Here is a 24,861-nt window from a genome sequence, read left to right on the forward strand (position 1 = left end):
GAGTCACTGTAAGAACAGCTGCTGTGAGTAACTCCTTCCAGACAGATGCCCTCACTGTGGAACCATCTAGATAACAGGTGACTCACTGTTCTTTTGCAGGAACCTTTAATTGAATCACTGTCTCAGCCACAGAACACCCTGCATGGCCTTGATGGTCTGTTTTTCCCCTTCCAACGGTGCCGTAATCACATTTGTGTCATTGACTGGAAGCTTAGGACCAAGAATGACCCTTGAATGTGTTTAGCAGGTGTCAACCGTTATTATACTGATGTTTTTTTTTGTTTTGTTTTGTTTTGTTTTTAATTGGCCTAATCAAATGATGCCACTTTGGGTGTGTAGACATGCTAATCTTCTCTTTGAGTCCATTTTGTAACAGTCACGCATTTGGTTAGTGTTTGTTTGTACCAAATATGGAGGGGAAAACCCAATTGTAATTTCAAGAAATGTATCTCAAAACACTTCCTTGTGCATTATATGCAGCATGTAGGCTCCTTGGGTAAAATTACTCTCAAAGGAGAATTTTGGAGGATATAACTAACGTGAAGTTTATTATTTCATGAAAGCACTTAATTTATTTTTCTGTTAAAATAGTGTACTTTTTGAGCCATAAAACTGTATAAATTATATGTTTTGGACTTTGACATAATTGATAAAAATATATACTTATTTATATTTAATTTCATTATATTGATGTTATTCATTACTAATATTAAATATTATTGACCAAAAATAATATGACAATATTTTATACTATATTAATAAAATTAATAAAAATGCCACAGAGAACTCCTTGTTTAATTTTTTTTATTGCGTTTTCAAATTTGAGCAAAATGATTGTGAATATTAATTTGGCCCAATTAAACACCTGCTACAAGAGTGTTTGTTTTTTGCTGAAACCATGTTAACTCATTGGTTATATCTTGGCCCCATTCGCTTCCATTGTTAATTTCTCATCGTAATCTCCATATTTGATGTTTTTGTTTTTTAATGAAAAATAATGTTAACACGTTGGTTATATCTTGGCCCCATTCACTTCCATTGTTAATTATAAATAAATAGGCCGAAATAAATAAAAATGAGTGACGAGTGGAACTGAATTTTTGTGGTAACCAACATTTTCAACACAAACTGCTTAGTTTTTACCTTTAGAAGTACCAACTTTTGAAGATTGCATAATGCAAATGTGAAATTTGCTCATCCTGTATTTTTACAATATGCAAAACTTGCTGCCCAATGAATAATAATCCATGTGAATTCCTTTCCCCAATTTTGTTCCAAAAAAAGACTAGGAATGTTGGGGCATTTCACTATTGACTAAGTGACATGGACGTTCTACCTGTGCTCATGTGTTTTGCTGTTCAGGTGTTGTGGGATGTGTGTTCATGACAGACACTCCCACAACTTGCCCAAGCAAGTCCACGGCTCACTCCTGTGGTGAAGTGCGCACACTTGAACCCTTAAAATAATTAGTTTAATCATTTGGAAAATGTAGTTTTTTGTGTTTTAAATGTTCTTTTAGAGGCTGATTCTTCAAAGGCTTCCCTATGAAATTAGCGAGCGTGAAACTAGCATTCGTTTTTGCTTGTCTCAACTCCTTGGAATTTACAACGGCCTGATAGCGAATCACCTTTGCACTTCCTGTTCATCTGCGTTGCGTGATCTGGTCATATCAGCAGCCTGGCTGACACTTCTGAAGCTTGTTTTTGTTGGTCGAGTTCTTGGACTAATGAACCTTGAATGACGGGTCACCCGGCCAGTGTGTTTGTCACATTTCTGTGTTTTCCAGGGCAAGGTTACATAAACTAGGTGCTTTCATGCCTTCGGCCGCGTTCCAGTGCTTGCTTTCCTTTCCTCCTAAGCGAGCCCCTCGAGGCTTTCTTCCCTCCCCTATTTACGGGTTTGTTTTGTTTACATTTCTATCCTCCCCTCCCCCGAATTCCTCGCTCTGCCTCCGCTCTCATAAGCCACACGCCTCTGAACAAATGATCAGTAGAATTTACAGTAAATCTTTTGATGCCTGAGACATGCGAATGCTGCCAAATATAGTAAAACGCCATCCAAGCGCTCCAGTGCGCACGTGTGAATGCATTAGCGTGTTTTTATGGGGAATCTGCATGAGTTTTCTGTGAATGCTGCTGACCCGTGACCTCAAAGTGAATATAGGGAAGCGTGTTTATGGGCCATGTCGTGCTCACATGTCACTAGGGCTCTGCGATATGGCAAAAACAATTATGTTTCAATGCTTTTTAAGCCTTTTGATTATAATCAGTCTTGATATAAATGTATTTGCACTGCCTTTTAAAGAGGTTTTTGACCAAATAAATGTAGTTTTGTTATTAGTATGACAATATTTATTTATAATTATAAAACGCATAATTTTTGTAAATATGTATTTTTTTACTAATATTGCATATTATTAACCAGCAATAATATAAAGTTTATATTATTTATATTAGTATATTTTAAGTTATTATATAATGTATTACATTAAGACTGCTTTTATTTATTTATTCATTCTTTTTTAGATGTGATTCAAATTTTATATCGCTACTAAAATTATTGGGGATATTCACAGCATAACACCTGCTATAATTAATAAATTAAGTATTATTTATTTATTGACTTGCATTTTAATTTATAGGCAACTATATACTCAGAAGTTAATGTTGAATTGAATATCGTATTCATTTGTTACTAATTATATATAACTTTATTTACTAATATTAAATATTATTGCCCAAATATACAATATCTTTAATAAACTATTAATTAAAAGTATTATTTTTATATTAAAATGCAATTTAAAACTGATACCGAGACCTTTTTTTTAAATGTATCATTCTTTGTTTTATATGAGATTCACATTTGGCACAGTATAGCACCTGCTATAATTTTATTATATTTTACTTCAATTTTTCAATTTATATATAGGCTACAATACAACGATACTTGGTAATACACAGAACGTAAAACTGAATACATTAAAACAGCATACATTGATTCATACAATTAATAATCAAACTCCTTTTTATTTATCCTTTTTTAAATCAGATTTAAATTTTATACTGTTAGCAACATTTTTGTGAGTATTAATTTTTCACCCAGCGTAGCACCTGATTTAAGAGTTTGTCATAAAAAAATAAATAAAAATAAAATTCATCAGACAAGGTATTGCAATCGATTATTCATACACATCCCAAGTGTGTTGACATCAAGTTTATAAGATTCAGGTTGTAGTATTAAATTATAATGCTAAATTGAATAAATACATTTTTAAAAAAATTATTTTTAATAGTGTAAAGTGCAGTAAATTTGATATCCATAAAAGAACTACAAATCAGACATCAAAACCCACACAATGCTCATGAATGAAAGCAGGAGGGACTACAAAGGCTGCAGAGAGATGATGTGTGTGTTTACAAAGGGATCATCCTTGGGGAGACGCCGCAGAGGGGTGGGGTGTTTTGTGCAGGGTTACGCCGTCCTGCAATCGCTGGCGTATGTGAGGAATGCTGCGAGAGAGTAGGCTGCGCCCGTCTGCATGCTCGCTCCTGCCTGTATTCTGCCATTCCCGCTGCATCCGTCTGCTGCCTGTCTCCTGGCGCGTCGGGGGTTAACGCTGGGCGGATAGCTCTCTCTGTTGGAAGAGGCCGTTGAATGGCTACCTTCCACGGACAGCAAAAACATTGGTTAAGGGTGAGGGCGGATCTGAGGCTGCTGCGGAAACCCGGCCTGGAGTTTTGAGTGGATCGGGATTTGGTGAAAAATTGTGGCGTGTATAAACGTGGTTGGGCCTTGCAACTGAGGCTGACAGTGTTCAAATATATGCTTGTTTAGAAGTATAAAAACACTTCAAATTGATACGTTTTGCACAATTTTAGGATTTTTTTTCCTTGGCTTTATGCCTTTTTCTGATTCTTGTCTGTTTTGAAAGCATTCAGGATCTTCTCCCCCATAATCCCCGTCACCTATCGGCCCCATTTGCCCTTTTTTATTTCAGTCAGGCAGTGGTATGGTCCGCCTCGTCGCTGACAGGCAGAAGGGTCCATGTTGTTTTGCTCCTGTGGGGCGGCCCAGTGTCACATGATGGAGGGTTTTATGGCACTAATGAAGTCCAACAGATTTGCTTCTCCACTGTAACCTGGAAGGCCGGCCGCGTCCGACAACTATGAAATAGTCTCAGGAGGCGGCATTTCTGCTCAGGCTGAATTTAATGCTCGGTTGCATTGACACACACTGTGCTGCGCGTTAACATGCTTAGATGGCTCTTTATATAAGTACATGTGTGCTCCTTTGTAGTGTGTAGTTGCTTAGGAAAACTTGAAATGAAACAGTTGTATTACCATAATTTTCAATTTTTTTTTACTGTTAACATTTATTTTTAAACCTTTGATTGTATTATGTATACTATGTATGTAAAGAGTGCTGTTCTTTACATGTCTCTGGAACACGTTTGTCCCGGAGCATCTTTGTTGTGGTCTATCAGACAGCTAGTGCGAGACGAGGAAGATGACTTACAGACCGCTGTATTTATTAGTTCTCGCACCCTGCCATGCACAAGCTTCACTTCCAGATGGCCCTGCGGCCAAACACAACTCTGAATCACTTCTTTTCTGCCTGACGAAAGGCGTAGAACGATGCTGCTGACCTCAGATCGCCTTTTCATTTATCTAATGCGTGATTTTGTCCCATTTGATGTGGTTGCAACTTGAAATGTTTGTTTCAACTGAAAAACAAGAAATAATGTTAACTCCCCAGTTGAATAGAGTAAAAAATTTAACTAATAGATATCACCACACTGTTAAAAAATATATATTTTTCATTATTTTTTGGCAGCTATGTAGTGATTCTTAGTAATATTCAGAAATTAATGTTGAATTGAATAACATGTTCATTTAAATGTACTAATTTTGTCTACTAATGTTAAATATTATTGCCCAAATATACAATTTCTTTAATAAACTATCAATTAAAAGTGTCATTTTTATATTAAAATAAAATGTAAAAATAACACACACACTTTGTGATGCTTTATCACTCTTTTTAAAAAAAATTTTTTTCAGCACTATGAAAATTAATGTGAATATAGTCACATTTGGCACAGCATAGCACCTGCTATATTTTAATTATATTCTCTCTTTTTTAAAGTTGTAAATAAAATGAAAAAAGATTACAAGAAAATTGTATTTTGGTCTTTCTACTTAAAAATTTCAATGTTACTTGTCGTTTCTTTGTAATTGTGAAATTTACTCTCGATTTCTGAGTAAAAATTGTTTCTACACCAATTTTTTGTATTTTGCGTGCTTCCTCAGTCGATTGAATACATTAAGAATTGCAAATATTTTTTTGGTTTTACAAGATTTCTTTTATGTTTAAATATACAAGCACAGCGTTCTCTAGTTCTCAGAGTCTCAAAACGTACTCTTCCAGAATTTTCCAGAACATTGGATAAAGCTAGGTTTAAAATTCTTGTTTAATTCTTTTAACATATTAGAGTCGAAAATTTTTATAGAGGGGATTTTGGATATCTATTTTTATCTCTCCATAAATCAGAAAATACTGTCAACAGCCCAAAAACAATGCATTTTAACCATGTTTTAGGAATAAAATGTTCTGAAAAACCAGGCGAATGTTATATGAACAAACCCCTCAGTAAAATCCTTCAGAATATAAACAAGAATAAAACTGTAAGTCTTTGTGTACGTGAGTGCTGCTGAAGTGGAGAGAAAACTTTTGTATTTAGAAAAAATATAAAAGTTTAATTGAAATGTACAGATAAACGGTAAAATAAATAAACACACAAAAGGGCATTTTAGATGTTCTCCTTCCACTAGTCTGAAACACGTTATGAAAAATCAAATAAAGTTTACCAGTATGTTAAAAAACTATGTTTTTACCTGTAGTTTGTTGCATTAAAGAAAATGAATCTAACAAGTTCTTTTCTCACTCTCTTTCCCTCACAGTTTGCCCTTCCGAATGCATCCACGGTGCTTGTACCCCCCATAAGGAGTGCTGTCACGACCAGTGTCTGGGCGGCTGCTCCATGCCAGGGAACTCGACCAAATGCGTGGCTTGTCGCAACTTCCTGTTCGGCGACACATGCGTGGAGCGCTGCCCGCCGGGCTACTACACCTTCAAGGCATGGCGCTGCGTGTCCTTTAAATTCTGCCAGGACCTCCACAACCAGTGCAAGGGCAAGAGCGGTGACTGCCACGAATACGTCATCCACAACGGAGCCTGTATCCCAGAATGCCCATCTGGATACACCACCATGAACTCCACCTCGTACGTACAACATTTTGTTATTTAAATAAATGCAACTACAGGAGCCAGACTGCTGCCATTAAACAGTATTATACTTTCCAATCAAATCTAATCGGATTTTGCTCCACGTTAAACATGAGTTGACGAAAAACAGTGGCAGAATGAGTTAGATGACAAATCACAAAGTTGAATTAAAGGGCCAAAAGGTTTATGCTAGTTTGTTTAGTTTTTTTCATGACAGGGAATATACTGCATCACAGTATGTTAATGAAAATCTGTCTAACATTTGGAAGTGAGTCTCAAAAGGTCACAGGCCACATTTCACCAAAGAAAAAATTGAAAAATAAATAAATGTTCTTTTAAAGGAACATTTTAGTTTTTTGCATTGAGATTTTCATCATCTCTCAATTCTTATTTGCACAACACATTTTATTTTATAGGGTTCTTTTTTAATAATTATTTTCAGTGGTGAATCACACTACATAAATTTCTGAATTTCTAGCAGTAAACAATTCAATAATTTAACATTTAAATGATTGAATTAAAATATTCAATTATTTAAATAAAATTAAAATTAAGTTTTATGGTAATGATAGTATAAATTAGGGGGAAAATAGGATGGCTAGTCAACTATCGTGACAGATCACATATAATTATGAAAATTTCACTATACAAAACTAATATTAAAGAAAAATTTAAGTTTATGCAATATTTTAGTTTTTTGTGCTAATTTGAATTATTTTAATAAATTAAACGCATTTAAATTGCTTTTAGCATTATAAATTAAAATTAAATATGATATCTAAATATAATATGGTTTACTTGAATATTTTTAAATGCGTAAAAAAATGATTAATTGTTGTATAAAATAATCTTAAAGAAAATCAAGACTTTGAATTTTTGCATTACTGTATTACATTAACAAATATATATTTATTAATTTAGAAATTATAAATCCAAAATAAAAAATGTAAGTTAAATTGTTATAAATGTATTAAATTATTTTAATATAATTATTAAAATATAATTTTATATAATTTATTAAAAATACAATTTCTCTTTTGACACTGTTTTTGACAGGTTTTGTGGGACGTTTTTCCCCTTCTATATAAATTACTATTTAAAGAGTGAATTATGTGCCGCAGGCATGAGGTAGCAGTTTCTGGTTAACGCTGTGATTTTGTTTTGGTCATTTAGAAAATTAACGAACCAGTTGTCATGCTCAACTTGACCTGGGAGAAGATAAAACTCTTCTGCAAGTATCATAACATCGTTTAGTCTTTTCGTCAGTCACGGCAAATTGAAAATGAGCAGATTATAATGGCCAGTGTCAAGTGTTAAGAGCGTGATAAAATGCCACCCTGATTATTCCAAGCGAGTCATTTGCAGTCGGGCTAGATTTGTCAAGCTAAGCGGAAGTATAATGAGCCAAACCAAAACAAAATTGTGTGTCGGAAAGCGACACTTTTTTTGAGCCCGAGTCTGTTTGGCTGCCCGGGAATGTCCAGAAGCTTGCGCACATGCTGGTTTGCACGTCCAGCTTCATGTGTGGGAATTATTAACGCATAAATAAACAGAGAATTAACACTGCGAACGAGAGTAAAACGAATCCTCGCGGGAACAATGGCAGCCTTTGTTTGCGATCGCTGGGGTCTCGGGGGTTAAAAAAGTGGCTGTTTCACTGGCCTTTTGATTCCTTTGTCTCCATGTCGGAGCGCTGCAGTTGTGGAAGCTTGATGGGATCTCAATTTTCCAGGAATTTTGTTTTGAAGTGACGTCATTGGCTTGTTTTTCTCATCCGGCCACCTTTCGCCTTTGTGGAAAGCAGTCATGTGGCAGTAAGTCCCATTTCGTAACGGCGCGCCCCATCCTTCCCTCCCTGTTATTGTCCGAAGGAGAAGACAAAGCAGTGTGAACGAAAATTCAGCGGCATGTGAATGTTTTTCGAAGGGGTTAAAATATAAAACGTGGGTTCATGGCATCGGTGTGCATTTGAAACGAATCCGTGTGGCATTGATCTCCAAAACTGGTTGGGGAGTTTAAGAGTGGGTTTATGAGCTTAAGAGAGGAAATGCTCATTTGTGAATGAACTGCTGTGCATTTCTGTGGGTTGTTTGGGTTTTCAATTAATTTAATTCCTGAAATGTGTGATGCTGTGAAGTGTTTTTTGTAGTTGCAGTTGAAAAGGGTTCAATCAATAATGTTCAGCACAATCTCCGTTATCAGACTCCTGAATAAACGAGTCTTATGAGACGATTTCTTTTTAGTGAACCAAAAACATACACTGCAACCGGTGTAATACAGTTTCCAAATTAATGACTCGTATGAGACTATTCCTTTAATGATTTGAAAGCATAACTCTTAAGAGCTGATTCTATTCAGTGAATAAAAAACATATCATGCAGCCAGTTTAGACATACTCCCAAACAAATGACTCCTATGAATCATTTATTTTTAGTACATCAAAGCATTCAGTGCAACCAGTGTAATCCGATTCCTGAATGAATGACTCGGAATCTGTTCTTTTAAGTGACTCAAAACATCTGATTCCCAATTAAATGATTCGTACACGAAAAATCAAATGATCGTGAACAACTGACTCTTAAGTCAATAGTTATGTTTCCTTCCACCTAATTTTATGCGTATTTTGGAATATCGTATAAAAAACGTTGGATGGAAACGCCAAGATGGCCATGAATTCTAAAAATTAATGAAAAAACATTGCACACATTTAAGTAGGATAAACATTTTATTTAAAAAAAATAAAAAAAAGCACATAATCTACGAATGAATTCCTCCATGCGCATTGAAATGCGAGTTTGCACTATGAGACGGGATAACTTGCCTAGCAGCGGACCAATCTTGTTCACAGCATCTATATGTTTTTATGGTCGTTCTGAAATGCCTGAGCAAAGTCTGTCGTCAAAGTATTTCTGTATAATTGTCTTACACGACTGCCTTCCCAAACAACTCCGAAAGCAATGACTGCATTTTGGGCGCAAGTCATTTATCATATACGAAAATGACTATATTCAGTGGCTTCTCCTAGTTTTCTTAGTGATATTTAGTACCACTTTACCAGGAAGTGACTGTTCTCTTTGACTCATTGGATGGAAACAAAGGTTTTATGCGATATTCCAGTTTTGCACATAAGTTTAACTCGAATCTTTGGATGGAAACATAGCTAATGAAAAGCATAGAGTTTAATATGATTCAAACAAGTGAATCAACAGCTGATTCTTTGTAGTCGATCAAAAACATACAGCGCGACCACTGAATCAAATTCCCAAACAAACATAATTCTTATGAATGTGAGTGAATCAAACATATACAGTTAATCTTTATTTATATAGCGCTTTTAACAATGTAAATTGTGTCAAAGCAACTGCACAATATCCAAAAAAAAAGGAAATAGTGTGTCAATAGTGTAAAATGAAAAAAAATAAAATAATTGCAATCAGGTCGACGATATCGCTGGAAATGAATTGTCCCCTGATTATTTACTGACCTAATAATCAAATGACATTGTGTTGTTTAAGACGCTTGTTTTCTTTCTTTCTTTAAAGTTTTTGACTTTTAGTGGAATCAGAAAAGAAAGCAAGCTGAAATATCAATGTTGAAACTCTAAATGAATTTAGAAAAATAGCTGTGTATTCCCCTCCCACCCACTCCTGCAAGATTTCAGCAAGATTTGAGCACGATTAAGTAACGTTGCTCCCTCGTTTTGTTAAAAAGTGATCAAATTAAGCAACAGAATTATACAAATGCTCTGCGCCGCAGGGATTCATTAAGTTCCCGTTCCACCATTAGATCTTTCCACAGCATCTTTCAGCACAATTGGAGACAAGGACTTTTGATGCAAGAATCGGCAGAGTACGGTACGCATGCGGAGGTCGTGTACAGCAACTATCTGTGGTATTTAGTGGCGTCTCTGCGGGATTGTGCCCTCGCTTACCCTTTCTATTCAGATGCACTGCTGCATTGCAGCAACACAATCTATTCTAGCGCGTTTGGGCTCGTTCCAAACACAACAACGACAACCTCGCAGGTGGCATGAGACTTTAGTGGGCTGGGAACAATATGTTTGTCCCGAGGCAGTCACAATCTCAAAAAGCGCTGCCAGCTGCTGACTTCATGGCAAATGCATGTGTAAAGCAACGGTTATTGGCTTTGAGCATCTTCAGGCTTCGGTCTGGATTCAAACCCGTCTCTGTTGTTTATTCAGGTTGAACTGCGCGCCGTGCACCGGTCGGTGTCCCAAACTGTGTACGGGGGTAAAGACAGTGGACTCGGTCACCGCCGCTCAAGCTCTGCGCGGCTGTACGGTGCTCAACGGCAGTCTGACCATCAAGATCAGCAAAGGAAGTGAGTATTGTGCATTCGAAATGCAGGCATATTGATTGTATTTACATGCATGTTGTCTTTTTTGTTTTAGTATTACTTTAAATATTAATATTAAGTAATATTATTTCAAAATGTTAAGAATTGGCATTTTTTTATTTATATAGATGCATAAAATGGTTATTGTGCAAGTTATGTGGACTTACTTTCTGTAAGCTTTGCTTATGTTATTACAATGCAAAATAGCAAATAATATAATATTTTAAATAAAAGACAAAAATGTATTATAAATGGAAAATAAAATGTATACTTTTATATATTTATAAAAATTATAAATACATATGTTAATTAGGTGAACGCCATTTAAAAAAAAACACATTTATATTAATAACATATAGCATTTTAAATAAATTAAATATTTAAAATTAAATAGGTCCAACAATTAAACACATACAATTAATTTTATTTTAATAAACATTAAAAATATTTTACATTTTTAGAAAAATTTATATTTAAAATTAATAAATGTTTAGAAATATATCAAAATGATTAAAGTGTTAAATTACAGATTATAAACTATAGATAAATTGAAATTACTTGCATAGTCATTTTTCATATTTTATAATATTTAAAACACTTCTATTTAATATTTATTTTGCCTTAAATTTTTTGTTAGTTTTCAAAATACTAAGAATGTTGTTATAGGAATGTAATGTTTTATTTAACAAACCATAAAAAATGTTTACTGTGCAAACTTTTTGAACTAAACGTTTATTATTAAAAAAGCAATTTATTAATCAGATTTATTATATATTTAAAATTGTCATTTTATAAATTTAATATAATATATATTAAATAAATCGAAACTAATTAGTAGACAACAAAATATGAACCCAAATACATAACAGCTATAAAATAAAATATTTATTTTATGTATATACATATGCATATAATGAAAAGTATTTGAAATATGACATTTTTAATAAACATTTTTATCAACTTTTAACATGTATTATGTTATTAATTAATTATTGTTTACTGTATAAATTATGTAAATAAATAATATTATTTTTTATAAATATACAAGTATAAATGTTGTTTTCTGTATTTATAAAAATAGTAAACCATCATAAATGCATGAGTCAATTATTCATTTGAACAAAAAACACATTTATATTTATAACATTTTAAATGAATGAAATCTTGATAATTATACAAATTAAATGTCGAATCAACCCAAATACATACAAATAGCTATAAAATATTTACTATGATATATTGTTGAAAATAAAATAAAAAGTGTTGAATAAGTCAATTATTCCTTTGAGCATCATTATATAAAACTATTTGAAATATCTAAGTGCTATGCTTGACCAATCAGTATTTCAAATAGTCATGTAATATTTTTTTAGCACATATGTATCTAAGTATCAGTATGTGTATGCATAAAATTAAGTTATGTGAAGACACTGGCGCATATGAAAACACATCTTGTGTTCCTCAGACAATATCGCCGCCGAGTTGGAGTCTAGTCTGGGTCAGCTGGAGGAGATCACAGGCTATCTGAGCATCCGCAGAGCCTACGCTCTCGTCTCGCTCTCCTTCCTCCGCAAGCTGCGCGTCATTCGCGGAGAAACGCTGGAGAACGAGTATGTAAGACGCCGCCGCCGAGCTCTAGCACTGAGCTTACAGCTTGCTTACTTTGTCATTTTTGATCTTGGCAGGAACTTTTCTTTCAACGCCTTTGACAACCAGAACCTGCGACAGCTGTGGGACTGGAACAAACACAACCTCACCATCCTCCACGGCAGGATGTACTTCGGCTACAACTCCAAACTCTGTAAGTCTGAGATCCTCCGGATGGAAGAAGTGACCGGGACCAAGGACAGGAAGAACGACATCAACATCCCGGCGTATGCGGACCTGGCCTTCTGTAAGAAATTCCGCACTTTTGGTTTCAGCGCAGCTTAAGTTTTACGTCAAACCAGATCTGATTATCAATCCTCTCTTCCAGGTGAAAACCACGTTCTTAATTTTACGCAAATCCGCACAATGTCCGACAAAATCCTCATTAAGTGGCAAGCATTCTGGCCCTCGGACTTCAGAGACCTGCTGGGATTCATGGTCTTCTACAAGGAAGCGTGAGTGTTACGAATACTTGAATATTTTCCCAAAATCACATTTTATTTATTTTCACATTTTTATTTTTAATTGAGGTATTTTGATTTTTCAGATTTCAATTTCAGATTTTTCAATTTAATTGTAATTTTTTTCTTAGTATTATTTTGTGCGTGTAATTATTAGTTTTATTTTTGTTTTCACTTGTATTTTAATAATAATATTGAAAAATTATTTGTTATTTATTTAACTACTTAATATAAATGTTGTTCTATGTCTTGCTTGTTTAGCATTATTTTGTTTGTATATTTGGACTAGTTAGTTATGACTTGTTAGTTTTATTTTTCTTTACTTTTTTATTGCTATTAACATATTAAGTAATATAAGCCTTGTTCTGTCTTGCTTGTTTTTATTTTTATTTACTTAGAACTTAAAAGTAATAAAATACCATTTTAATTATATCTAAAAATATTTTAGTTAATAGTAAAATGTGATATTTGATATATTGATATATATATATATATATATATATATATATATATATATATATATATATATATATATATATATATATATATAATTATTATAATAGTAAAAGTAGATTATATATTATATTTAATGAGAATTAGTTCAACTTGTTCATCCTAGTCATTTTTGCAATTGTTAAACTTGAAATAATTAAAACACACTTTTGATTATAATTATGATTGGTCAGTAAAACTATCATTCATATATATTTTTATATATATATATATATATATATATATATATATATATATATATATATATATATATATATATATATATATATATATATATATATATATATATATATATATAATTGCTTCAAACATTGAATGTAATTTATAACCTGAACAATTAATTTATTTAACATAATAAATGTAATTTAATAAAATTACCTAAAAATTTTGAATTTTATAATTTCTAGCACATATAGATGGAGTATAAAAATTGTTAATTGTTTAAAATATTAATACAATTTTTCTCAGCTTTTTAATTTATTACTAATTTGCTGTAACATTAATATGATTAGTTAAAAACCAACGTGTGTAAATTAGATCATCTATGAAAGCATTGTAACATTGTCTCTTTCTGTTCAGTCCTTATAAGAACGTGACTGAATACGACGGCCAGGATGCCTGTGGCTCTAACAGCTGGGCGATCGCAGACGTGGAGCCTCCTGAACGCAGCTCCGAGGGCAAAGCCCAGAGCGAACCGGGTCTCCTCATCATGCCTCTGAAGCCCTGGACCCAGTACGCCATCATGGTCAAAACCCAACTCGCCGCCTCTGACGACCACCTTGTCCGCGGGGCCAAGAGCGAGATCATCTACGTCCGCACTAATGCCACCCGTAAGTCACAGCCGTTCACAAACGTACAGCAGCAGCTTCTTTTCATTAAGTAGGTTCTTAAAGGGACAGTTCACCCAAAAATAAAAATCATGTTATCATTTACTCTTCATGTTGTTCCAAACCGGAGTTTCTTTATTTTGTTTGACACAAAAGAAGATATTTTGAAGAATGTTGGTAACCAAACAGTTAATGGTCCCTATTGACTTCCATAGTATGGAAAATAAAAAACATTTATCTGTCTTCAAAGCTGATTTTCAAATCATTATAAATAAACTGCATATTTTAAGTTTAAACAAGTACATTCTCACCTAAAAACTGTAAATGTATATTTGAGTGTGTGTATATTATACATATATATTATCATACATATAATACAGGTTAAAATAAAATATATAATGTCTATAATTTTATTACAATATAATAGAATTTATTGTAAATTTGATAATATAAATAATATAGATATATATGAACAAGCATGCATATACATGCATAAAATGTATATATATTTAAATGCATAACAGCGCATATTACTTTTCTATATATAATTATATTATATTTTCATGTACATTTATTTATAAAATGGTCAATTATGCAATTATAATAAAACTTAACATTTTGAAAATTTTATAAATATATAAAATATACATATGCGTAAAATATATAAGCATAACCCATGTAATATATGATATTATATTATTGTGTGTGTGTGTACGTGTATATATGTATGTGTGTGTGTGTGTATATATATATATATATATATATATATATATATATATACACATACATACATACATACATACATACATACATACACACACACATACAGTGGGTACGGAAAGTATTCAGACCCCCTTAAATTTTCCACTCTTTGTTATATTGCAGCCATTTGCTAAAATCATTTGTTAATTTTTTTCCTCATTAATGTACACAGAAAAACACAGAATTGTTGACATTTTTGCAGATTTATTAAAAAAGAAAAACTGAAATATCACATGGTCCTAAGTATTCAGACCCTGTTCTCAGTATTTAGTAGAAGCACCCTTTTGATCTAATACAGCCATGAGTCTTTTTGGGAAAGATGCAACAAGTTTTTCACACCTGGATTTGGGGATCCTCTGCCATTCCTCCTTGCAGATCCTCTCCAGTTCTGTCAGGTTGGATGGTAAACGTTGGTGGACAGCCATTTTTAGGTCTCTCCAGAGATGCTCAATTGGGTTTAAGTCAGGGCTCTGGCTGGGCCATTCAAGAACAGTCAGGGAGTTGTTGTGAAGCCACTCCTTCATTATTTTAGCTGTGTGCTTAGGGTCATTGTCTTGTTGGAAGGTAAACCTTCGGCCCAGTCTGAGGTCCTGAGCACTCTGGAGAAGGTTTTCGTCCAGGATATCCCTGTACTTGGCCGCAGTCATCTTTCCCTCGATTGCAACCAGTCGACCTGTCCCTGCAGCTGAAAAACACCCCCACAGCATGATGCTGCCACCACCATGCTTCACTGTTGGGACTGTATTGGACAGGTGATGAGCAGTGCCTGGTTTTCTCCACACATACCGCTTAGAATTAAGGCCAAAAAGTTCTATCTTGGTCTCATCAGACCAGAGAATCTTATTTCTCACCATCTTGGAGTCCTTCAGGTGTTTTTTTGTGTCTTGCACTGAGGAGAGGCTTCCGTCGGGCCACTCTGCCATAAAGCCCCGACTGGTGGAGGGCTGCAGTGATGGTTGACTTTCTACAACTTTCTCCCATCTCCCGACTGCATCTCTGGAGGTCAGCCACAGTGATCTTTGGGTTCTTCTTTACCTCTCTCACCAAGGCTCTTCTCCCCCGATAGCTCAGTTTGGCCGGACGGCCAGCTCTAAGAAGGGTTCTGGTCGTCCCAAACGTCATCCATTTAAGGATTATGGAGGCCACTGTGCTCTTAGGAACCTTAAGTGCAGCAGAATTTTTTTTGTAACCTTGGCCAGATCTGTGCCTTGCCACAATTCTGTCTCTGAGCTCTTCAGGCAGTTCCTTTGACCTCATGATTCTCATTTGCTCTGACATGCACTGTGAGCTGTAAGGTCTTATATAGACAGGTGTGTGGCTTTCCTAATCAAGTCCAGTCAGTATAATCAAACACAGCTGGACTCAAATGAAGGTGTAGAACCATCTCAAGGATGATCCGAAGAACTGGACAGCACCTGAGTTAAATATATGAGTGTCACAGCAAAGGGTCTGAATACTTAGGACCATGTGATATTTCAGTTTTTCTTTTTTAATAAATCTGCAAAAATGTGAACAATTCTGTGTTTTTCTGTCAATATGGGCTGCTGTGTGTACATTGAGGAAAAAAAATGAAATTTTTTGGCTGAAATATATACATACATACAGTGGGTACGTAAAGTATTCAGACCAGGAAATGGGGTCTGAATATTATTTATTTATATATGTATATATGTATATGTGTACATATATGTAACACAGTGCAAACAGACTTGATAAATCTATATTGCGCTTTCGGTTTTAGTTCGTTTGACATACTTTGCCAAAGCAATGGCGTAAAAAAAACATTAAAAACCTTGTATGTAACAATGAGAAGTATAAATATAATTTGGGTTTATTATGAAATTCTGGCGGGACAGATTAGACTGAGGCGGGCCGCCACAGTGTTGTCAGTCCATCAGCCCCGTAACGTGCTGTAAATGAAATGAGTCGTGAAAGCTTGTTATCTGAGAACAGAAAGCTGAAGCGACGTTGTCCTGCTCTGTTTCTGACTTTTAACAGGACCCTCGGTACCACTGGACCCCATTTCCTGGTCTAACTCCTCCTCCGAGATCATTCTCAAGTGGAAACCGCCCTCCGACCCCAACGGCAACATCACCCACTACATCGTCTACTGCCAGAAGCAGGATGAGGACATCACACACTACAAGTTCGACTACTGCCAGCAAGGTCCTGATCAATCAAAGCCTCTGTAGGCCCAGACATCCACAGCACAACTACTTATTACCTTTATGTCCTCTTTCTCTCCAAACAGGGATGAAAGTGCCGTCCCATACGCCGACGCACCATGACATCGAAGATGACCAGAAGTGGAACCAAACAGAGGTGCCCGACCAGAAGGGCCGCTGCTGCTCCTGTCCCAAAACAGAGACGCAGCTGAAGAAGGAGGTCGAAGAGACTGAGTTCCGCAAGACCTTTGAGAATTACCTACATAATGAAGTGTTTGAACCCAGGTACACAACGCTTATGTGAAGACGAATGTCATCACGACACACTAGAATACTGATAGATGATAAATAATGTAGTAGGTATGAAATGATGAACCGCGAGCCGGTTGAAATTCGATTCAAATGTGATGATTCAAATTGTTTGAGATACTAAACAAATCGCAGGGTAGGAGTTTATATGAATGTATCTCTGAGGGGAACTGACTGTCTTTAGGAAAGTTTAGATGGCATTTTCTTTTTATCTTGCCTCTGAAAGATGCATATTAAAGTAGTGTTCTTAAGTGCAGCTCTGCTTTGTTTACAGCGGTAACCCAGGAATCACTATATCCAGGGTTGCCAGGTTTTCACAACAAAACCTGCCCAATTTCTACTCAAAATTAGCCAAATCGCTGTTTGAGGGGGTTCCCCGGTAAAAATTCCGGGGGTGGTAAAATACATGTTTTTCGGCGGGGTTCCACCGGTAAAATTTGCATTCCAGGGGCTAAATATCACGTTATTGGGGGCGCTTCAATCCACGGACATGAAAACAACCTGCGGCGACAGTGTTAAAGTAGCCCCATTCCCGTGAACTTGGCAACACTTGCTGTTCATTAGCGCTACCTGCTGGCAGAGAGTGAATTTGCGTCTCATTCACTCATCCTGCTGTTTCGTTCAGATTTTTTTTTTTTTTTTCACAAAACTAAACTCAGACCGTTTTGTTTTTGCTTCAAATTTCGAAATTATACGGTTTACGGAAATTATACTAATTTAGATTAAAAACTGTTCATGCTGCATATATGCTTTGTTTGGATCACGATTAAAATGCATTGGTTGCCTCTCATTTTAAATGGAAAGAGCACAGACCAAGCCTTAGCTTGTTTATATGAAGACATTTATTTTATTTGTGTAACTTATTTATTTGATTTGGGGTTTTTAAAATTTCATTTTAGATTTAAATTTCACAAAGAAATGTGCAGCATAAAAGGACACCTTTTCTTCTATTGTATAATTTGTCTTCGGATCTAATTAAAAAAAAACAAATTATGAGAAAATCGTATCGTGACATCAAAATTGTGAATCGAATCATATTGTTACATCCCTATATTTTAGATTTCAATGTGAAAGTATTAAGTTATTTATTTTATTCTTTTTTTTTTTATTTCAGTACATTTTAGCTACATTTTTAGTCATTTTGTTGTTTTTATCATTTTTTTATATTACTATTTAGGTTTAATTTAGTTTAGTTTTTATTTTAATGCGATTAGTTATATATATCTCCAGTCAATAGATCCTCTAAAATTAAATGGGTTCTTACTGAGCTGTTGAACATCAAGGATCTATAGCGCCATCTTCTGGTTAATTGCTATGCATCAGCCACACTGCAGCTTAATCTGTCCAAGATTGTTTATATTTTATTTTTATGTTTTGTTTATGGTTCAGTTTTGGTTTGGTATTACTTTTTATTCATATTGTATTTTGTTAATATGTATTATAGTTAATGAAAAAGTTAAAGTATAATTGAAATCGTTGTAATTTAAGTAAAATTCTGGAAAGAAAAGGCGGCATCTTTATCCAATTCATCAAAAAAAAGTCAGATGACCAAAATGTTCAAAACACTGGAATCAAATGTATAAGACATTTACATGATTTTTTTTATTTTTTTTACTAATGTTTTATATTCTCCAGTTTCAAAATTTTCCATCATTCTCTGTGACAAAAGTGATAAAATAATGCACAATAAAGCATCTACTCTTCATTATGTGGCATTAGAACTAAAATCGCTGGGTGTTTATTTTGATCCATTGGCTCCGACTGAAACTCAGTCTTCACTGTTAACCCGCAGACCCCACAGACGGCGGCGCTCAGTTGGCGTGGCCAATGCTACTTTGCCTAATTTTGCAAGCACATCATCCAGCCTGCCCAACTTTTTCACCACTTCAAGACCAGAGAAGGACAAGAGTAAGAAGATGGTGTTCAAAGCCAGCTCCAAAGAGTTCATGGTCATCTCCAACCTGGTCCACTTCACCAGCTACCAGATCGAGATCCAGGCCTGCAACCATCCCACAGATCTGAACCGCTGCAGCATGCCAACATACGTCAACGCCCGCACCCTGCCCGAACGTAAGAGGCCACACCACTCTTTTCTATTGTTTTGGTTTGGATTCACATTCTAATGTGTCGTCTTCCATTTGTGTTCTTAGTAAAAGCTGACAAAATCGTTGGGCATGTGACTCACGAATTTTTTCCTGATGAACCGGAATTTGTCTACATCAAATGGCAGGAGCCAAAAGCACCAAATGGCATGATCATACTGTATGAAATCAAATACGTGAGGATGTCCGATAACTATGTAGGTGTTCAGTTCATTATAAGAAATTCACACATATCAATGTGTATATTTTAGCTTTAATATTATCATTTTTTTCAGTATTTTATCTAAATGTTGTTGAATAAATATTTTTTATATATTTAAACATTTATATTTTTAGATATTAAAAAATAGACCGAAACGTATACAATAATTAAATATTTAGTAATTTTTTGAAAATATATTAATAAATATTTTTAGATATTTAAAAATGTAAAATATATTTAATACTTAATGTAAAATGTACATATTTTAAAGTATTTGTAAATTTATTTGTTCAAGAAGGAGTATATATTTTCCTTTATTTTTTCTTCAGGAGGATCAAATCTGTGTGTCCAGAATCACTTATGAAAAAATTAACGGCTATCGATTACGAGTAGGGCATCCTGGGAATTACAGTGTGAGAATACGAGCCACTTCGCTGGCCAGCAATGGCTCCTGGACGGAGCCTGCATACTTCTTTCTTCAAGACAGTAAGCTTCACTGTATTTATTACTTTTTTACTGTTATTTTGGCCTCTATGGTCTCTAATGTGCATGTTTTACAGAGGATATGAACATGAAAGTCATCATCGGCCCGCTTATCTGCTTCATTGTGCTGCTGTTTCTGGCCAGTGCAGTCTTCATTGTCCTTAAGAAGAAGTATGTGTTTGACACTTTTAAATAAAGTCCTTATTTATTATCTAGACAATGCTCTTATTTCTAAATATCTTTTCCCTCAGACAAACTGAAGGACCGACTGGTCCACTGATTGCTTCCTCGAACCCAGAATATATTAGTGCAAATGATGGTAAGATATAATTTTAGATGTAATCCACTTAATTTAATTAATAATGAAAGATTGTGAACTAATGTCATCATCAATACAGCCCTTGAAGATGTGCAAATATTTACTCTTTTTGTTTTATTTTATAGCTTTCAATTTGAATTTTTCTTATTTGAAAGGCAAAAAATAAATAATTAGTACATTTGAAAATTAGAATTTGTGTGTTTGTAGTGTACATCCCAGACGAATGGGAGGTGCCTCGGGAGAAGATCAACGTTTTGAGAGAGCTCGGTCAAGGATCATTTGGAATGGTTTACGAAGGCATCGCTAAAGACATTGTAAAGGGGGAACCGGATACGCGAGTGGCCGTTAAAACTGTCAACGAGTCGGCGAGCCTGCGCGAGAGGATTGAGTTCCTCAACGAGGCTTCGGTCATGAAAGCCTTTAGCTGCCATCACGTGGTGAGTGTGGATAACCTGGAGAACCAAAATAATCAAGGCAAAAACAACCTTGTCTAAATGTTCAACATGTTTGTCTAGGTCCGCTTGCTCGGTGTGGTATCTAAGGGGCAACCGTCATTGGTCGTCATGGAACTGATGACACATGGTGATCTGAAAAGCTACCTACGTAGCCTGAGACCTGATTCTGAGGTAAGTCTTCATATTCCTGATGTAGAATGAGCCCGATCCCCATTCGTTGTATCCCGGACGAGCCCCCAATTTCATTGCACCTCTCTTGAGAATGTCATAACAGTAAAATGGACCAAATGCTGTCATTTGATGCTAAATATTCCAGTTTCCCTTCATCTTCAAGGGCTGTATGAGTCTATGAAACATCACAATCATTAGCAGTAGCCTGTAGCTGTGACCATTGATTTCAATGGGGTTTTTTTAACAGAATAACCCAGGTCGTCCACCGCCAACCCTGAAGGAGATGATCCAGATGTCAGCTGAGATAGCAGATGGCATGGCGTACCTCAACGCTAAGAAGTTCGTCCACAGAGACCTTGCTGCCAGAAACTGCATGGTGGGTGAAGATTTCACTGTGAAAATTGGAGGTAAGAAGACCAGAATCAAGCATATTTAGTGTGAAACTCAGGATTAGAAGGATGAAAAATCTTTCATCATGAAAACAAATTTTTGTTTTTTTGTTGCAGATTTCGGTATGACGCGAGACATCTACGAGACGGATTACTATCGCAAGGGCGGAAAGGGCTTATTGCCTGTTAGATGGATGGCGCCAGAGTCCCTAAAAGATGGCGTTTTTACCGCTCACTCAGACTGCTGGTGGGTATATCTTGGAGTTTCTTTGTAATTTTTTGCTAACCAGGTGTCTAGAAGAACATTCAGATCCCCTATAAGAAGCTAGTCAAGAAGTGCTTTGCTAGTCCTTTTGGGTGTCCAATCCTGTTCTTGGAGGGCCGTTATCTTGCAGAGTTAAACACAAGTGAACCAGCTAATCAAGGTTTTCAGGATTATTATAAACTTCCAAGCAACTGTATTGAAGCTGGTTGACACTGGCCCTCTAAGAGCAGGATTGGACATTCTTGGGTTATAAATACTAATGAGCTGGCAGTGCTGTAATAAAAATTTTTTGTTGACTCTCAGGTCTTTCGGAGTGGTATTATGGGAGATCAGCACGCTTGCCGAGCAGCCTTACCAGGGACTGTCCAACGAGCAAGTGCTCAAGTTTGTTATGGACGGAGGCTACCTGGACAGACCGGAGAACTGTCCAGAAAGAATGTAAGTACCGATGTAGAGAGAAACCTTTCTAAGACCATATTAGACCATCGTTTGTAGCTGGTTGACCAAGTAAGTGTGGCTGGCTTAGCAAGTTAAGAAACCTGTCGATGTCCCTTTTTGGTTTCCAGTATCCAAATTTAGTGAATAATTAAGGTTTTCATTTAGGTAAAAATAAACTTTTTAAAAAATTATAATTAAATTTAGGTAATTGAAAACATGCTATTCAGTGTTTTTAGATGATAAACCAGAAGTAGTAAAGTTATTTAGCATTATTTTAGTTAATGATTTCGGTCTCCAAAACAATTTCGGCTGAAAGTGAAAATGACATTATTTTTTGCCTTTTCAACCAAATATTTCTAGTTTGTGAAATTTAGTGCATCACTAGCCAAAACGCAATGTATCCTGATATTTTCAGCAAGAAAGCATGTCAGTCCATTCTTGGTTGCATAAGTTAAGTTTTGCTGTTGACGTTCCTTGTTGGCATCCAGTATCAAAAACAAGTGTACTGTGTGTGTGTGTGTGTGTGTAAAGAAACAAGTGAAGTATTTATGAGTGAGACATTAAATCATTCATTCAAACCACTTTTTCATAATTTTAATATGAACTAAATATATTATAAATACATATTAATTTAAATGTTTAATAATTCGTTCAAATTGAACACTTTTAAATAGACTGCAGCAATGATATTTTGTCGCACATTATTTTGTTTCGTGGGAGAATCGTGATCTCTGTTTTCAATTTATCCAGAATCGTGCAGCTGTAGTATGTGATTGAGTGCAGGCCTTTGGGAAATATTTAACATGAATAACGTTATCCTAACACTACATAATTTTCAAGCTAGTTTGCCTATTCACCAGGCATTTAAGTTGGCAAAGTAGTGTAAAGTTATGTGCTCGGTGACAGAAAAGTGTGTGCGTGTTCATGCCTTGCAGCTAAAAAAAAAAAAAAAAAAAAAGCATGACATCAGATGAGGACACTGACAGGGAGAGAGAGAGCAGCAGTCCTAAAAAGAACCCAAAAAGAGTCCATGCCCCACAGCAGTTCCTCACAACATATCAGGATATGATATATTGCCGCTTAAGATGCAGCTTCTTATAACAGTATCTTATTATTCTAATTGAATTTATTGATTAAATGTAACAGTCTAATAATTGAAAAAAAAACATGTTTCTGTACCCATCATGGAGAGTGAGGTTTAGGTGGTTTAAGATTGTCTTCTCTCGCTCTAACTCTTTACTCAGGCACAACCTCATGCAGATGTGTTGGCAGTACAACCCAAAGATGCGGCCCACCTTCCTCGAGATCATCGAGATGATCAAGGAGGACCTGCATCCTACTTTCCAAGAGGTCTCCTTCTTCTACAGCGAGGAGAACAAACCTCCTGAGAGCGAGGAGTTTGACATGGACTTCGAGAACATGGAGAGCATACCACTGGACCCCGCATCCTATTCCCAACGCGAGGAGAGCCTCTGTAGAGACAACGGCCCCCCGGTGGGCCTACGGGGCAATTACGAGGAGCACGTGCCCTATACGCATATGAACGGTGGAAAGAAAAACGGCCGAATTCTGTCTCTACCCAGATCTAGTTCGTCCTAACATTTGCTTTTTGTTTTTTTGTTTTTTAAGAAAAGTTTTTAAATGCGTTATTTTTGCAGAGGCCCTTAAAGAAACAGATCTCAGGTCTTTTTTTGTTGTTGTTGTTGTCGTTGTTGTTGTTGTTTCCATCTCACGGCTACACTAGTATGGTTACAACGAAAACGGACGTTATTTCGCCCATCATCCGACGCACCATTCGCTTTCTGACACTTTTGCCAAGTTTCCTAGACAGTTTGGTTGGGCGGTGGAGAAAAGCAAACTGTGAACATGACTAAATCAACCAGAAAAGCTGCTTCAGCTACGTCACCTCAAAGTCCACTTCCTTCTCCCTTGGATGCTTATTTCCTCTCTCTTTCTCTATTTTTTTGTTTAGTTTTTTTTAGTGGAAATCTTTTAAGATAGTGGCCTTTTATTAAGTGGCCTATAAAAAGAGAAGTGTCTATCAATGCTTGTGTTAATTTCTTTAAAACAATGACTTTGCGGTGAGGAACTATGGGATGGCTTATATTCTTTTAGAACAAACTTATTGTAGAGGAATGACTTATTTTGTCCTGGAGAATTCCTGAATTCACAGATATTCTCACGGTGTTCTGGTGAATGAGGTTTAATTTATTTGCTTTAATTTTTTTCTCTGAGCTTTTTACTCCTGTATCCTTTTTACCGGCTGAAGGATATTTAACACTTGGGACAGTGAATTGGATAAAAGAGGTTCCTCAGACTGACCAATAGCTGCTGCTCTGATATATAGTGGGTATTTGATTATATTTTTAAAATACTGAGTTCAGATGTTGTGAACTTTTGTACATAATTCTAATGTCTTTTTCTAATGTCTTCATCAGCTTTGCTTATACAATATTTTTTGCAACTGTCTCTTTTTATGAGCTGTTTTTTATGTCTAACCAAAAAAAAAACATCGCATTAATTAACGTGCAAGTTGACAAACAGTGATGTTCCAGCGTATAACGGGGAGAGCGTTTTTGGTTTGGCCTAAATTCAAGTGATTTCATTTCGGAATAATAATAATAATAATAATAATGATTAAATATTATTATTATTATTATTGTTGTTGTTTAAAAACACATATTTAATTGCTCAATTCAAGGGAATAAA

The 24,861-nt window shown here is 35.4% G+C and overlaps 1 protein-coding gene across 1 annotated transcript in view; it reads left to right on the forward strand.

Moving 5' to 3' along the window:
- The window catches only part of insrb (insulin receptor b), an 84,008-nt gene extending 59,356 nt beyond the window's left edge, over positions 1-24,652 (forward strand). Inside the window, exons 3-21 of the mRNA XM_079426003.1 lie at positions 5,964-6,285; positions 10,490-10,629; positions 12,110-12,254; positions 12,330-12,538; positions 12,620-12,746; positions 13,845-14,095; positions 16,853-17,020; positions 17,106-17,304; positions 19,121-19,398; positions 19,479-19,627; positions 19,962-20,118; positions 20,193-20,286; positions 20,367-20,434; positions 20,642-20,871; positions 20,950-21,060; positions 21,308-21,467; positions 21,567-21,696; positions 22,018-22,152; positions 23,397-24,652. Of these exons, the coding sequence (XP_079282129.1) occupies positions 5,964-6,285; positions 10,490-10,629; positions 12,110-12,254; positions 12,330-12,538; positions 12,620-12,746; positions 13,845-14,095; positions 16,853-17,020; positions 17,106-17,304; positions 19,121-19,398; positions 19,479-19,627; positions 19,962-20,118; positions 20,193-20,286; positions 20,367-20,434; positions 20,642-20,871; positions 20,950-21,060; positions 21,308-21,467; positions 21,567-21,696; positions 22,018-22,152; positions 23,397-23,751 (3,428 nt within the window). The 3' untranslated portion in view covers positions 23,752-24,652. The remainder of the gene's footprint in view (positions 1-5,963; positions 6,286-10,489; positions 10,630-12,109; positions 12,255-12,329; positions 12,539-12,619; positions 12,747-13,844; positions 14,096-16,852; positions 17,021-17,105; positions 17,305-19,120; positions 19,399-19,478; positions 19,628-19,961; positions 20,119-20,192; positions 20,287-20,366; positions 20,435-20,641; positions 20,872-20,949; positions 21,061-21,307; positions 21,468-21,566; positions 21,697-22,017; positions 22,153-23,396) is intronic.
- The last annotated feature ends 209 nt before the right edge of the window (positions 24,653-24,861 follow it).

Source organism: Barbus barbus (assembly GCF_936440315.1).
Source record: "Barbus barbus genome assembly, chromosome: 9".
Lineage (NCBI taxonomy): Eukaryota > Metazoa > Chordata > Actinopteri > Cypriniformes > Cyprinidae > Barbus > Barbus barbus.